The sequence below is a fragment of the Nannospalax galili genome, unplaced genomic scaffold (genome assembly GCF_000622305.1).
Source record: "Nannospalax galili isolate Female #2095 unplaced genomic scaffold, S.galili_v1.0 scaffold286, whole genome shotgun sequence".
NCBI classification, from domain to species: domain Eukaryota; kingdom Metazoa; phylum Chordata; class Mammalia; order Rodentia; family Spalacidae; genus Nannospalax; species Nannospalax galili.
The window spans coordinates 12,285,164-12,302,511 of record NW_008359442.1 but is presented as its reverse complement, the minus strand read 5'-3'; the positions used below and the strand labels follow the sequence as shown (position 1 = coordinate 12,302,511).

The following is a 17,348-nucleotide window of genomic DNA, read 5'->3' as shown; positions in this document are numbered from 1 at the left end:
ATTTTAAAATGAAATGGAGATCTTTTTTAAAGGTTAAAACCTCATTCAATTTTATGTCTTATAGGGTTTATACTGAGTTCAATATTGTATGACTGTATTAATCCAACCGTGAACCTAAAATTTTACAGTCATTTTTGAAAGAGATGCATCTTTGCTCTGGAAATTGTTATTGAATACATTAAAGCTGTTATGAAATGCTTCTTCTAATCATGTGGTTATTAAATAAATAATTTTTAAAAACAGGAAAGAGGAAATTAGCGTAACTAAAGAGATGACAACAAAATGCAGCTGATTGGCTCTTGGATTAGTTCTCTTTGTTTTGTTTTCGTCTTTTTGCCATTTTTTCCATGCTAGAGACCAAGCTTAGGACCTTACACTTGCTAGGCAAGTGCTCTACACCAGGCTAAACTCCCACGCTCTAGTACTTGGATTAAAATCTTAAAAATTAACAGACATTTCAAGAACAGTGGAAGAATCTTAAATGTGAATTATATAGTAGATAATGACATGTAAGTGTTCAATTTCTTGATTCTGGCATTGTGCTTCAATCGGAAAATGTCTGTGTTCTTGGGTAATATAGGCTGAAGTATTTAGAGATGAAGTGTCACAACGTTTACAACTTTCAAATAGTTCAGCAAATTATATATCATATACATTGTATACCAGAATATACTAGTATGTAAATTATATGTAATGTAAGATATAATATTAAGCTATAATATACACATTCATCTGTATACCTCATTTATATACCTGCCACACACACACACACACACACACACACACACACACACGGCATCACCCCTATTACGGGAGCTCCATTTTCTTTTTTTTATTTGAGTAGTAACCATTAATATAATATCCACACTCTTATCAAACACTTAAGTATACAATATTGTTAATTATAGGCACCATGCTATATACAGTGGATCTCTAGGACTTACTTGTGTTAAACTTGGTGCCTCAATTACCACCCTGATTCTACTTCTTCCCAAGCTTGGGAAACCCCATTTTCTATATTCTTCTTCTATGAATTTGATTATTTTAGAGTAGTGTTTGTGGTATCATGTAGTAATTTTTCTGTTACTAGTGTGTTTTGCTTAGCATGACGTCCTCCAAATTTATGCACGTTGTCTCAAACAGCTGCATTTCCTTTTCTTTATGGCCCAATAAAACTCCACTATGTACTTGCCACGTTTCTCTTCATCTGTTCAATCATCAGTGGACACTTAGTTTGCTTCCATGTCTTGCCTATTGCAAATGATGCTACAATAAACCTGGGACTGCAGATCTTTCCAAATTCCTGACTTTAATTCTTTTGGATGTGAACTCAGAATTGGGGGTGATAGATCATATGGTAATTCTCTTTTTAAATTTTTAGGAATTTCTCTACTGTTTTCCATAGTAGCTGTCCCAATTTACAGTCCCACTGACAGTGTCCAAAGAGTCTTTTTACTTTCTGGCCAACTATTTATTTACTTAGTTTGGATTTGTTTGCTTAGACTGATGCCAACTTAACACGTCTGAAGTGATACCTCATTGTATGTTGACGTGTACTGCTCTGATATTTAGTGACACTGAACATCTTTTTGTATACCTCTTGACCAGTTGAATGACCTCTGGAGAGCTGTCAGTTCAGTCCCTCTGCCTATTTTTACATTGGGTAATTTGGTTTTTTGCTGGTGAATTGTAGAAGGTCCTTATTTTTTTTAGATATTAATAATTTATCAAAGCTGTGTTTTATAATTATTTTCTTCCATTCTGCACTCTGTCCTTTCAGTTGATGGCTCCTTTATCTGTGAGAAGGTTTTCTAGTTTCATGTAGCCCCACGTATCAATTTCTGCTTTTGTTAGCTTTTTGTTGTGATATACAAAAAAAATCACTGCCAAGACCAAATGCCAAGGACACTTTTCCTTATGTTTCTAGAAGGTTGGTGATCTGAAGGGTTACTTAAATCTTTAATCCATTTTTGAGTTGATGTTTATGATGGCACCCAATTTCCCTTATTTGCATGTGGATATCCAGTTCCCTAATATAATTTACTGAGACTATTCTCTCTCCATTGTAAGTGCTTGCCTTACTGTTGAAAAACAAGTAACTCTTCATGATTTAGACGAAAAATTATTTTTAAAACGTCCAAACTTCCCTATGTCACTTACAAATTTAACATAATTACTATCAGTATCTCCAAGGCATTTTTTAAAACACGAACAGAGCTGGGCGTGGTGGCGCACGCCTTTAATCCCAGCACTCGGGAGGCAGAGGCAGGCGGATCTCTGTGAGTTCAAGGCCAGCCTGGTCTACATAGTGAGTTCCAGGACAGCTGGGGCTACAGGGAGACCCTGTCTCAAAAAGACCAACAACAACAACAACAAAAAACACAAACAGAAAAAAAAAACCCAAAATTTATTTGGACACAAAAGACTGGATAATTCAAGCAATTTTGAGCAAAAAGAATAAAATTGGGACCATCACATTTTCCAATTTCAAAATATATTACAAAGCTTCAGTAATTAAAACTGTACAGTACCAGCATAAAAACAGACCTTTAGCCTACTGTAATAGAATAGAAAGCCCACACTGAATTTTCAGAGACCCTTGCAGCAGTGAAAGCACAAAAGAGCTCTGTCACTGGTGGTAAATTCTAGGGCCCAGTGGGAATTCTTGGGGAGGGAATGAATGCCAGAGGAACCAAGGGGCCACTTCCCTTTCTGCCTCTGGGTGACTGGGTTGTGAGTCCTCTGACTTAGTCCTTGTCTCTGTAAAGAGGAATGTGGGACAGTTGTGTTCTCACTGGTGTGGACTCCAATCCCTGTTCTCCTGTTTCCTGTGGGTAGCTTCCTACATCAGCCTCATTTAGAACATAAAGATTCCCTGGGCTCTTTTACATTTATGACCTTTTGTTTCCCTATACTTTTTGTTGTTTGGGTTTTTGTTTTGTTTTGTTTTTGTTTGTTTGCTTGTTTGTGTTTGAGACAGGGTCTCCCTGTAACCCCAGCTGGGCTCGATCTCACAGAGTTCCACCACCTTTGCTTCCCGAGTACTTGGATTAAAGGCATGTGCCACCTTGCTTGGTTCGTGTTTCCCTATACTTAAAAAAAAATAACTTTTATTCAATTTGTTCTTTGATAATTCCATACATGTATATAAAAGTATTCTCATTGCTCTCATTCCTATGCTCTCTTATCTCCCTCCCATTCTGTCAGTCCCCTCTCCCAACAAGTCCCTTTCTTACATTCATGTCTTTTGTGTTGTTTTATGACCCATTGGGTCTAACCAGGGCCCTCTGTGTGACCCTGGGCTTGGAACTATCTATTGGAGCCTTCTCAGCTCATTATTGGGTATGCAATGGAAGACAATGACTCCTTCTCTTCCAGAATCTATCAGCATCCAATAGTTTAGTAGTGAAGAGTAGAACCCCTGTGAACTCCTCCATGATTGACTGGCCCAGTCTTGGGCTAGCCCAGGGCAGGCAGTCATAGTTGCTGTGAGATCATGATTGCCATGGCTACATCCTGCCCACAATTTTATACCCCTTTTCCATACTTTTCTCTCCCCTCTTCCAGGATGATCCCCAAGCCTTAGAGGGAGTGGCATAAATGTCCTATTTAAGCTGAGCACTTAACTGTCATTTATTCTCAACACCTTGGCTGGCCGTGAGTCTCTGTGTTCACCATCCTTGATTGTAAAGAGAAGCTTCTCTGATTAAGGCTGAGAGCAGCCTTTGTCTATTGACATAAACATAAATATTTAGAAGGTAGTTTGGCACCGTGTTACTAAACAACAGTAATAAATTCCTGTGTCCAGGGCCTAGGACCTCCTCAGCTATGGGTTTTTGACTGGGTTTACAGTACCAGGTATGAATTCCCTCCTTTGGAGTGGAGCTCAAATCCAATCGGAGAGCTGTTGTTTACTCCCATAGCAGTTATGCCATAATTTCACCAGTGAGCACATCTTGCCTGGAAGATTGGCATTGTAGTTTGTAGTGTTCACAGCTGGGCAAGACCATTGGTGCCTTGTATCTCCCAGAGGCCTGCATAGCACCTTCTAGGACTAGGAAAACTAGCCATCAGGAAGGAAGCTTCTAGCTCAGTTCCAGGTTGGTTTCACTACATCTTGAAATGAAGGTTTGTGAGAGCTTCAGCAATAAAGCCTTATCAACTAATGTTGGATAGCAATCAAATGGAATGGAAAGAGTCTATAATTTGGGGGGAGAAGGGGGGGTATGGGGCCTTGGGGCCTCCCTAACCAATAACTCTTAAGGTGATATCCAACATCTGGCACTGGGATTTTTGTTTAATAACCCATACCTTTTAGGAGCAGCCTTATCCAGCCATACAGGATATCACCCCCCTCATATTTTTAATTGGCTTATAAAGTAGTCACAGTAGTAGTTTCCATGTTTTTTTTCCATATACCCTTCATCTGGTTAATTTCCTTGTCTCCCCATCTTCCTATCCCCATCCTCTCTGCTTAAGCCCCTAATATTCGCCCTCTCTACTTTCATATTACCTATGTCCCACTATCCCACCTCACTTAAGAGGCATCCCCCCAACAATGACCTCTTTCTAATTTCATGGCTTTCACAGCTCCTCCAAGGTGAACACACAAAATTAGACAGGGTCTTAACTCTGTAGGCCAGACTGGCCTTAAATTAAAGCAATCCTCTTCCTTCGGCCTCCTGAGTGCTGGGATTACAGGCATGATCCTCCATGGCTACTTGTTTGCCCATTCATTTGAAGTAAAATCTAACTCCAAAGGCAATACAGATATGCTGAGGGTCAAGAATAAGTGAAACCTTTGAGGAAGTTCCACTCGGCCCCCAACTTATAAAAGTGACCCTCAGCTGCCCTCCTGACCCGCAGAGAGGCCTCTCTTCCACCCACCTCCACAACTTTTAAGGGCTTTTCACCAGCTATTTGTCAGCCCTCCAAGAGGTGGCTGAAAATAAATGCAGCTGAATGCATTGGTCACCATCTTGCTCCAGTAAATCAGCGTAAATACCTGGGGATTGCATCTCCCTCCTAGCACATCTGGGTGTTTGTTCCCCAGACTTTCTTTTTCTCTCAGTTTTACTTTTTCTCCATCTTCAGTGGCCTAACATGATGCCCTTGTATTAAACAGCTATTTGGGTCACATATGTGACCCTACCACAGGGCATCTTGTTTTTAGAGAAATAAGGAAAGTAGCAAGTTTTCTTCCTCAGAACTTGTACTGGTTTGGTGTAATATCAGGCATGATTGGTGTGGCAGGTGTTTTGAGGCCCAGAGTCCTGCCCCCCGCCCAGGATTATAAACTGTGTCATGCAACTGCCTGAGAAAAGATGTAAGATTAGCAGGAGGCACAAAACCCATCCACTCAGTTCCCAGGAAAGCCACAGGCAATTCTACCCTATGTGAGCTTCCTGTGGAAGTATGTGAGCTTCCTGTGGAAGTATGGGCTATCCCTCAGAACAGTGTGTGTACAGTGGGACATTGGCTGCCCATGTGGGTTTGAGTCTGGACTCCAGCTCTTAGTAGCCATGTTAACAGGATCACATTAGTTACATTCTATTCTTACCTTGCACAAGTATGAAGTAAAGATAATAGTGCCCTTAAAGCAAAGCCATGATGAGGACTCAGTGGGCCATTACATGTAATGTTCTTAGCATAGCAACTTGCCAGAGGAGGCCTCCTAGCCATTACCACTGTGTTAGCTCAGGGTACCATAACAAAATACCACAGATGGGGTGGATCACTCAGTAGACATGTTTCTCACCATTCTGAAAGTCTGGAATCCTGAGTTGAGGATGTCAGCATGGTTGGGTTCTGGTAAGGACCCTTTTCCTCTTTTGTAATCAGCTGCCTTCTCACTGTGTGCTCATGAGAGGAGCAGCTCACTGGTCTCTTCCTCCTATGAGGATGCTTATTCTACCGTAGGGACTGGGAAATTCCAACTTCATGAGCTCCCCAACCCTAATTACCTCCTGAGGGTCATTTCCAAATAGCATTGCACTGGGGCTTAGGGCTTTAATGAGGGGGAATAAAAATGCAATCTATAACAATCATTATTATTGTTTTTACTTTCAGCTGCTAGTACCCCTTGCCAGGTATTCTTAGATTTGGGACAATCTCAGAGGTGGAGGGAAGGTAAATAAGGTCTTTTGACACCCTTGGCCTTCAATGTGCACATAGGTGAAGAACAGCTTTGTGGGGGGCAGAGTCTGGGTTGGGATGGATTCTGAGGATGCAGGTAGACTTGGAAAGATGTGAAGCCTGGGTCTACTCACCCCATGCACTCACTTTCTCTAGCTGATCAGTGAGACTCTTCAGAACCCTCAAGGCCCCTGGGAGCAGGAAGGTTGCCTCCTATGCAGCCCACCACCCACCTGGAAGTCAGGGTTAAGGTACACTAACCCATACCGTTTTCCTTTCTGCTCTTGTCTTTTACCAGCACCTAAAGACAATGAAGAACGTGTGTTCAGGGAACGGATGCGGCCAAGGAAGCGACAAGGGGCTGTCAGGCGCAGGGTCCACCAGGTCAATGGCCACAAGTTCATGGCCACCTACCTTCGGCAGCCCACCTACTGCTCCCATTGCAGAGATTTCATCTGGTAAGTCCCTTGCTCTAGGACCTCTAGTTATGACTTTCTGTGGCAAGACATTGGGGACAGGGTCGAGGATCATAAACTTCAGTTAAAAGTATGGGTATGAGTGAAAGAGTTTCTCATGAATGTGGTAGATGAGACAGTGATCTTTTAGACAGGAACATCACTGTAGTTTAATTTGAAACAAAGGAGAGATTTCTCTAATAAAAGTTTAAGTGTGCTGTATGTTAACATTGGAGGCCATTTCCATACTGTCATTTTGACATCATTTTAGAACTCCAATTTTAAAATTTTAAAAATAGATCTGAACATGGGGAAACTATTGCTTTCCTTGACTCTCATCACAGTACAAAGCTGACATAAGCCTTGAAGGATTTGATATTAACAGTAAGGCTTCCCTTTAGTAAAATAGCTTGTAGAGGAGTTTTAGCTTTAAAACTTTTCCTGGAATCTATTTCAGATAAAAATGAATTTTATTATGTATATTGAAAAAATAAAAATAAAAGGTGAGCAATGCTGATGTGGTTTATTTATTTCTCACCTGTTGAAGACTTCTGGAAAGTTCTATGTGTTGTGTGGTACACGGGGGAGTGAATAGGAAGAAGAAATTGGCTCCTGGTGACTTCATACTGAGGGTTACATCATATTTAAGGAGTTAGGACTTTATAACTAATAGTGACATTGTGATTGTGTGTGTTTAAAAGGACCTTTGTCTTTTAGTGAGAAAAGCTGTGCTATCTGGGATTTATGAACTGTGCTATCTGGGATTTATGAAGCTATAATCCTAGAAGGGGACCTGAAGAGCACAGGTTGAGGCAAAATAGAGATGGGTCACTGCAGCTGTTTAATGGGTACTAAGAGCTGATTACATTCCTCAGTTTATGTTAGTAGAGATTTGAAACTTTTCATGAGGAAATTTAAAAAATACTTAGGGACCAACATCTATAACACAGTGCAATCATCAGTAAATGGTCTAACATTGCCCTTAGATGCTGAGGTTACAGAGGAACAGAGCCAGAAAGCAGCGGCATCTGGAGTGGTCTGGGAAGGCTGCCTGGGGGAGGGGGTGTTTTCTTCTTCTATGACTGGGATTTTGATGAAGTAAGGCATTCGGCCTTTTTGTGATTGAGGATTCAAGCACTGGAATTTTAATGAAACCCCACCATCTGCTGAGTCCTATCTGTGGCACCAGAAATATCTAATGAAATCTACTCCCCTCTCATAGGAAATACGTACATTAACCCCATTCTACTAGCAATGCCTATGCTCAGAAATGGAAATAAAGGACAAATCTAATGTCCACTGTCTGGAAAGTCTAAGAGGCATGCCAGAGGAGCCCAACTAAAGGCTCACACTTCTCTCTCTCACCCCCATGTCCCTATTTTAGTTATAAAGTGAGTGACTGGTCTTACAGGTTGAGTCTCCTCTCAGCCGGTGGTGAACATCTTTGAGTTCCAGTTCCTAAGAATGGTCTAAAGACTTATAGCTCCTCCTGCTGGGCAGAGGACTGCTGGGAGCTCTCCAACATGTTCACACATCCAGTGAGGGAAAACAAATGAAGTTTCAGTATGAATGTAGCCAGGGGCATGTAGATTGCACATACACTGAGGACAAGGGTATGGCTTTGTAGTTTGGCTGTTCTGTTTCCAGGCTGACTTCCAACCTTCTCCAGAAACTCTCCTGTGGTTATGGAAGAAACCTTTAATGGTTGACTGACCCCTCAGATCTGACTATAGACTGCCTGCTGCCCATTATTCTTGGCAGGTTCTAGAATGCCCAGGGTATATACCTACAGGTTGTAGCCCTTACCTGCCATCAGAGAGCTTTCTCTGGGCATGTGCTGGTGCCAGGAGTTGAGAAATGCTTTTTTATCCACAAGGAGGGGACTGTTTGAATTGACTGAGGTCTGTCCAGAGCAAGCAGGATCGTTTGTAGCTTTCTAGAACTATGCTGCCCCCACTGGTGTGGGTGTTTGTACAAGAAACCAAGTCTTGATGCTGGCAGGCATGAACTGCCCCATGTGGCCTTCTTTTGAAAGGCATATTTAAGACATTTCACTCCAGGTGGCAGTGAAATCATACTTCTTAGCGGACTCCACGGTACTCAGTGGAACATGGATGGTAGCCAGAAATGGGTGACTTTGTGTGTTTGTTATTTTGACCTAACAAAATTTCCTTTTCTGAAAGAATTGTATTCTTCCTTTCAGGGGTGTCATAGGAAAGCAGGGCTACCAATGTCAAGGTAAGAGGTATTTCCTGAATTCAGTGTGGGGGTCTGTGTTTAAGTTAAGCTCATGATCCCTTCTGGGAGATATGTGCTAGGTTTGGTGACATTTGGGGGCTCTGTGCAGTTTAATTGTCCTCCTTCTCCAAGAAGCAGAGCTTGCTTACTTTATCCCTGCCTGACCATTACTCTTATATACACATATGATATGTGTCTTGAAGGTACCACCTACCTCCTGGCATCCTAGTAAGACAAACCCCCTCCCCTGCCCCCTGCCAGCAGTAGTGCTTAGTTTTTTTTTTTCTACAAAGCCATAGCCCTTCAATTAGGGGCTCATTGGAGTCTCCTTGTCCTGCCTGGGTCTGTGTGTCCTCCCAGCTCCCTCTCCTCCTACTCTCTGAAGATGCTCTCTCACCTGCTTGTTAGTAGCCCCAAAGGGTCCTTGCTGACTCTCTTTGATCTCTACTTGAAAGCATTAACTTTCAAACACTCAGAGTTCACATGAGGTGTTGAAGATTGCCTTTGTCTAGTTGGTTGACTATGAGTGCAAGGCTAAGCTGCACTGGAGGGTAGAAATGAGATGTGGTCATACACTGGGAGGCTATTTTCTCTCTCCTCATCCAGCATGGTCTAAGGAGAGTCTCACTTTCAGGGAAACTTAGGATGATTTTGCTAGTGGTTGCTATGATGTATGGCAGTACGTATGTGAACAATTACTTACCTCATTAACCACTGATGACCCTCACAGCTTTATGACCTTTCAGCCAGAGCTACAGGCCACTTTTTATGGACTTACTAAATTCAATGGAAATTGTAAAGTTTGGTATGCGAGGGTCATGAGCAGATTTTTTAAAAGCTCTAGAACTTCTACACTACCCGCTGCAGCTCTACTTTTCACATAGCCACCATGACATGGCTCTGAGTGGACAATAGGGACAATACAGCATCTTTAATAGAGAGCGCTCCATGGAGACCTAGGAAGAAGGCTGGTCCCTGACCTTGACAGACTACACCAGGAAAGCTGGGCAGTTCTGTGAAAGCTGCTGGTGCTGTTCTGTGGGGCATTAAGGAAGTCCCATGGTTCTGGTAGCAGTGTTTTTTAAATAGGACTGCATAAAGGACTTAAAGGAGGGATTATATAAGGCAGTGACAGAAGGGTCACAGGTCTTGTCATGTCTCCATTGGGACCTGATTAAGTCTCAGGGTGGGAACTTGTTTCCTCCACTTGTTGCTCAGCCTTCTTGCGTTTTTTATCATTTGCAGTTTGCACTTGCGTCGTCCACAAGCGATGTCATGAGCTCATCATTACCAAGTGCGCTGGGCTAAAGAAACAGGAAGCCCCTGATGAGGTAAATATTTACAGCACTAGAATCCTGGGCTTTCTCTTCCTCCAGCCTCTCCCTTCTCTGCCTCTGATGTGGTCCCCAAGCAGACCTTATCTCTTTATGATCCTGCTGTTGTCTTCATTGTGTTGATCAAAAATGAAGGGAGTTGGCCACAGCCTGCTGGCCCGAGGCACAATGCGTACCATGCTCCAAGTTAGTTTTGTTTCTCTGGACGGTATTCCAAGAGCACTTGGATCCCAGAGCTTTAGCCCCAGAGCTAAAGCTGAAGTGACTAAATGACATGTTGACATGCTGGTAATAAATAGAAACACAACACACAGCAGGAGCCTCACCCACAGTGAGATGGATGATGAGGAACAACCAAAGAAGCGCGTAGGAGACAGAAATAAATCACAATAATAACAACAACAATAATAATAACACTTGTCACCATTCATTGGGTACTTACCATGCCCTGACTTAAGTACTTTAATATACATTATTAAATCTGTAACAACCTTAAGGAGCAACCTTCATCTTAGGACAGAGAGACTGGGAGCACAAAGTGGCCACAGCGCTTGCTCGAGTCATACAGCTACTATATGTAAGAGCTGCGTTCAAACCCAGATGTTCTGTTTTAGAGTTTGACCACTTGACCTTCTACATCTTCCAAGCTTAGAAACTAGTGCCAGACAGTCTTGAAGGAAATTGCCAGAGGTAAGAAAGCATGCAAATTCCACAAGGAAGCCAGGGTTCTCCCAAGAAGCTGAAGGATGATGGCAGCGATGGCAGACTGAAAGACCTTCCTGAGGGAGATGACAGGCGTGATGATGCACACTGGGGCCATCTGTGCTCTGCAAAGTTGATTTCAAAGGTGTGCTTTCCATTCAAGGTGTTATAAGTGACTGATACATTGCTTCTAGCTGCTTCCTAAAAGTACTTTAGCCAAATAGGACTTTTGCTCCTAGGGCATGTCTCATCTTCCGATCTCCTTTTGCTTTTAATGCTGTCTCGGGGAAGTAGAATGAGGCAAGGCCTTAGACTGAGCCCTCTGTGTGCCTGAAGGGTAGACTGAGGCCTGATTGCCACATTCGTTTGCAGGGAGTCTCTTATCCTGATTAAATGTGAAAGTCAAGAACTGTGGTATAGCTTAGTTGGTAGAGTACTTGCCTAACATACAAAAGGTCCTAGGTTCAATCTCCAATACCACATAAACCAAGCATGGTGGCATATACCTGTAACCCCAGCACTGGGGAGATAGAGGCAGGAGGATCCAAAGCTCTGGGTGGCTTTAACTACATAGTGAGTTCAAGGCCAGCATGAGATGCATGATACCTTGTATCAAAGAAGGTAAAGTGCAAGCTGGCAGCTGGCTCCCTGAGCCTTGGCTTAGGATCACAACCTACAGAGCACTGTGGCTCTCATTACTTTCACAAGATGATGGAAGTGGACATAGCTTGCTTGATGTTTGACTTCCTTCCTTCTAAGGGACATTCCACTGACTGTTTACTGGGTATTTCCTGCATGTCAGTCATTGCGTCTTGTCTGGTGGAAGCAAAGTCCTGCCCTCATGAATCTCAAAAGTTTCATTGCCTGGGAACTTCCTCAGGTTCCTGAAGCCTTCCCTCACTTCCTGGGAGGAAAAGTTCTGTCCCACGAGACTCCATGTTGTGCGCATTAGAGAGTTGGACTGGGAAGTGTGCAGCAGGTCCCACTTAATCTGCCTCCTGCTCCTTCTTTCTGTCTCTATTGACAGATTGAGCAGTGAAGATTCTCCAGCAAGACATGCCCCTAAATGTGGCCTGATCTCCAGGGACAAATGGCCAGGGGCTAAGGAAAGGTTACTTTCAGCATAGTGGAGTTGATTCCCCATCCTGGTGTCCCCTCTGCCATCCTGAACTTCTTGAGGCCAGTGTCCTTTGGTGTCATTGTGTACCTTTCTGCCGGGTAACTTTTCAGTTCGTTCCTTTGTGTCATCATCTTCAGTGTAATGCATATATGTCCATACATCTAGATATTCCACAAACACAGCTCCAAACACACTCCCAAACACCACGTTTCCGCTGTCTTCCCTCAGTCAGAAAGTGCTTTGTTTTTATAGCATATTCGAAGTCAACCTAGGCTATATAGCAAGGCTCTGTCTTAAACAGAAACATGCAAAAGTACTCTGCCAATATCAGCATGTGGTAGTCGCACCCTTTCTCTGTGTGGTAAACAAGAATGCTCTGCCTTGTGTCACCTTCCTTTCCTCTGCCTTTGAATCCTATGGGTCTCTTGCTTTCCTGTTCTCCCTGTCTATTTTCTCTGAGTCCTGCCTATCCTTTCGTGTCTGTGTATTCTGCAGTAGGAGAGTGTGTGTCTCTGTGTGCACTCATCCGTGTCCGCCTTCGTGTGTGTGGTCTTTGTGTTTGCTTCTCCCTCTGACTCTGGTGTAATCTTGCTTGTGTTCCTCATCATCTTCGCACTGTTCTTTCATACCTTGGGAGTCCGTTGGTTCCAACTGAGGTTCACACAACTTTCCTCCAACCCCATAATAACTTGTGGTCACCTGGGGCACCTTCTCCACTTTTTCACTTTAGTCTGTCACTCAGATCCGTATGAGACTATTCCTGGTGAGTCAGCTTCTATTCTCAATATGGGTCCACATGTCTCTAGGACTATAGGAATAGAGTAAGTTCAGCAACCTCACCCAACCTTAGAGGTTAGAAAGGCAGATGTAATGTTGACACGTATGGGCACACCTAAGCTATCGTGAGTGGGCCCAATTGCTCTTAATAAACCTGGAAAATTTGTACTCTAGCACGATCCTAATTGATAGCCTGTGTAGGCCAAGCAGATACTAATAGTATCCTGGCCCAATAGGAGGACCAGCCATTCTTGGGAGCTGGATGACAGAGCATTTGTCATGAAGGCAGAAGCACCCAAGTATATATGTGTGCACCAGAGGCACCCCTCATGTTCACACCCCAATCAGTGTCTATGCCTAGCTCTTGTTGCTCTCCTCCTGAGTCCCCAATGAGGGCCTTTCCACTCTCCAGTCAGATGGTGATCCAAGACAACCACCTCCCTGGTTCCCAGAGTCAGAAGAGGAATTTCCTCCCGAGCCTGTCAGTGTTGTCTGCCATGGTGTCCTGCTCTGTCTGAGAAGGGCTGGACCATGTGGCTGCTTCACCCACAAGCTCAGAGGGGAGCTCTAGAGAAAAGCTGAAAAGACCCAGGGAGGTAATTTGTGCTCTCTCTGAAGAACCCTGCATGTCTCCCATCTCTTCCCTGGTAGCTCCTGACACCACACTTGTATGACATCAGATATGGTGAGGTGGCTATCTTCACTCTCCAGATGAGAAATCTGAGACCACAAGGATCCAGGAAGCCTGGCTGGGGCCTCACTAGAGCTTGATGGCAGAGCTGGGTTCACAGGGCAGGCACCTGGGCTCCTCCCACATCCTGCCCACCCATCCTGCCACCTCTCCCTATTCCTTTTCGCAGATGCACAAGTAGCAGCAGAGAGGGTAGGAATCCGAGCTCTGGATTCAGATTTATGAGGACAGAAGCTCATCTTTGCATCTGTTCATCTTACAGACATGTTTCTCAACCCTACTCTGCCTTCATTCCCTCATCAGGAAAGTTGGGAGGCAATAGTCCCACCCCTTAGGGTGGTGGAGTTTAAGGTGATGGTGCCTGTGGTCAGCGCTGATACCTCAGTGTCCTGCGGCCATCACTGTTACCCATCTTCATCTTGATGATTATTTTGTGCTAACTGACAGTGAGGGTCAGGATTGTGCTGGCTGCACATGCTGCTTTCCAGAATCCGGTGTTCACGCTCAAGCTGCCTAAAGCCTCCCTTCCCTAGGCATGTTGAAGGTGCACAGCGAACTTTCATGGGTAGCTTCAGTGTGGAGTGCTCACTGCTGACAGAGTGCTATGATTGTGTAAATGCCCTAAGTCCTAGGAGGGATGCATGGGAGGCAGCCTGGTCTTGCCAAGTAAGCCAAATACCACATTCATTGAGTTAGGGGGTAATTCAGGAGCAAAGACTGGGGCAGGAGAGAGGCTCCCATCAGGACCCTGCAATGACAGGTGCTTTCAGACGATGAACTTCTCTGAGTCCCAGCAGTAAGCTTCCTAGAGGATCTGGGCCACTGACACTGTATCTTCTGTCCCTGCAGGTGGGCTCCCAGCGGTTCAGTGTCAACATGCCCCACAAGTTCGGGATCCACAACTACAAGGTCCCCACCTTCTGCGACCACTGTGGGTCCTTGCTCTGGGGCCTCTTGCGGCAAGGTTTGCAGTGTAAAGGTGAGTTGCTCCCTGACCCCTCAGCCCCACACCCGAATGCCCCCCTTTTTACTCCTCTTTGTAAAGACTTTCTGTCCCTGTAGCCTTACTTTCTAAAGTAAGTTCCAGATTTGGTTGGAACCACATGCCTTGGTAAGCCCTCATCTCCTGACTGTGTGCTTGTTACGACTTGTCAGTGAAGACAGCAACCGTGACTGTGGGGGAAATGTGGAAGAGGAAGGAGGCAAGGCTATCCCTCTCAAGATAGCTAACAGCCAGGGAAGCAAAATGAAGGATTTAAGGAAAAGATACACTGGAAGAGAAAAAAAGACATACTTTTGGAGTTCTGTCTTGAAGTGATAGATATGAGTTGGGGTTATTTTTCCTCCAGTTAGTGTTCATGACAGACCCTTGGAAGAAGCCATGCTAGACCAGGGTCACCTAAGATGTTTTAATGATCCTTTGCAGGCTATGACATAGTAATAGATAACCACATTCCTGTGGCAGAAACTCAGACTCAGAGAGGAAATAATCTACATATATCACATGGCTTATTAATAGAAATGAAACTTGAACCTTGACCCTTGCATCTCAAATTCCTTTCTCTGTTTCACCTGTAAATCACCTGTTCCACTGGGTATGCTGAGCGGCCCCAGAAATAACACACACAAGAAGTGGGAACATATTTCAAGAGCCCAAACAAAGTGTCTAGGGATTTTTTTTGTTGTGGCTTTATTTTGCTTTTGAATTCACGAAGATCTACTTGCCTCTGTCTTCCTAGTGCTTGGATTAAAGGCATGCACCATCATGCCTAGCCCAAGTGTCCAGTTTTAATTTTTTTGATTTATTTAATTGTATTTTATGTGTATGAGTGTTTTCCTGCATATATGTAAGTGCACCCATGCATATAATACCCATGGAGGCCAGAAGAGGGTAATGGATCACCTGGAACTAGAGTTACATATGGTTGTTAGCTGCCATGTGGGTGCTGGGAACTGTATCTGGGTCCTCTGGAAAAACAGCAGGTGCTCATAACTGCTGGGCTATCTCTGCAGCTCGAAGTGTCTAGTTTTATGAGTGGTTCCATATGCCGCAGAGTTGAGCAACCATGAACAAAACAGGACTATTACATGGATATTATTTTTAAATTATATTTTATATTTGTCCTGAATATACTAACAAATGGTAGTAATTTTAAAAAATAGAGTATAAAGAAATAAACTATGAGGATATGGACATTCTGATTATTAAAGGGATACCGACGAGAAATTGTGAACATTGTAAGTCAAGTCTTGGTTGCAGCAAGTATAGAAGAGAGTCACTGCGCAGTGACTTGACTAGCTGAGGTGACAGTGAACCATGCAGTGAAATGGGGGCTCAAAGGCTGGAGGCACAGTGGTAGAGTTTGAGCTGGGGATGCGTTAACATGAAGTGCTTGCCCATGGAACATGGAGCTGTCCAACAAAACGTCCATGGGCTGGTCGTTTTCCTTGAAACCTTGGGAAGAAGACTAAACTGAGCATTTACATATGGATTTGTCAGTATCTGAGTAGCTGTGGTCTAGATGTCACCTTTTGGGTGAGTACCTTGAATGTGAAGAAGTTCAAAGATGGCACTGTTCAAGGACTGGAGTGGTGGATACCAGCATCCACGGATGAGCTTGCAAAGTCAACGAGAAGAAAGAATCAATAATTCTTAGGACATACAACCCACACCCCACATGGAAGAGAATACACACACATGCACACACACACACACACACACACACCACAGAGGAGAGATTCACACACACATACGTACCACATGGAAGAGAGTAAGAATGAGTAATGTGTGATACCAAATGCTTTTAAGAGGTTATCTAAGATACTGAGGTGTCTGATAGGCCAGGAGCCTAAGTGTTTGCTCTATGGCCATGGCTCTGCCACAGATTTCTACTGAGGTCTTAGTTAGGTTTCCTGGCTCCCTGACCACATGAAATAGGAGGTTAGAATTCCCAGTGAGCAGGTCACTGGTTACCATAGGAGGGATACTGGAATGGAACCCCAAGTCTAATAGGTCAAAGTGAAAATGTAGAGACACACATTTTCATGGTATTTTAAGCAGGCAGGGAAAAGACAATGAGGAGAGAGAGATTGAGGAGGCAGGAAAATGCTGAGTGTTAATACATCTGGAGTCCCACATGACCTTTCCAGCATCTCCAAACTGGTCAGTGAAGCCATCCCAGCCTTTATTGCAGTACTGTTTCCAGCATGCTGGAACAAACCAGGGCCTTTGGGCAGGAGATGAGATGAAAACAAGGAAGAAGGCAGCATGAAGTGAGAATCTCAAGTGATCTTAGCGGAGGCATGAGGACATTTCTGGAAAGACAATTGGTTAACAGGGAGTTAGGGCACACTTTAAGTGATAACTGGTTTTCAGTAACATCAGTAACAACACCTTTTGATCTAGCCAGGGAATCTAAATGAAGATCCACTTATCTTACAAATACTGGTTTAAAAAAAAAAAAAAGTCATGTGCTCCAGGCATGACGGTGCATACCTTTAATCCCAGCACTTGGGAAGCAGAGGCAGGCAGATCTCTGTGAGATCGTGGCCAGCCTGATCTACATAGCAAGTTTCAGGCCAGCTGGTACTATGGGAGACCCTATCCCCCCCCCCCAAAAAAAGTGTCATATGCCCAGGACAGGAGAGATGGCCTTAGCGTGTACTGCTCTTGCAGAGGACCAGAGTTCAGTTCCCAGCACTCAGGTCAGATGGATCACAACTGCCTATAACTCCGGCTCCAGGGTGATCTGACATCTCGAGCCTCCGTGCATGCTTGCACTCGTATGCACATATGCACATATAGACACATAATTAAAAATAAAATCTTTAAACAAAAAAAATAGAGATACTTTTAGAACAAACTAAAATAAAAAAATATTATAAAAAAATAAAAA

At 43.8% G+C, this 17,348-nt stretch overlaps 1 protein-coding gene across 3 annotated transcripts in view; it reads left to right on the top strand.

Moving 5' to 3' along the window:
- The window catches only part of Prkce (protein kinase C epsilon), a 559,250-nt gene that overhangs the window by 328,542 nt on the left and 213,360 nt on the right, over positions 1 to 17,348 (top strand). For all 3 annotated transcript variants that reach the window (XM_029558628.1, XM_029558629.1, XM_008823069.3), the window contains 4 exons: positions 6,434 to 6,593; positions 8,794 to 8,828; positions 10,074 to 10,159; positions 14,302 to 14,431. In XM_029558628.1, coding sequence (XP_029414488.1) covers positions 6,434 to 6,593; positions 8,794 to 8,828; positions 10,074 to 10,159; positions 14,302 to 14,431 — 411 coding nt within the window. The remainder of the gene's footprint in view (positions 1 to 6,433; positions 6,594 to 8,793; positions 8,829 to 10,073; positions 10,160 to 14,301; positions 14,432 to 17,348) is intronic.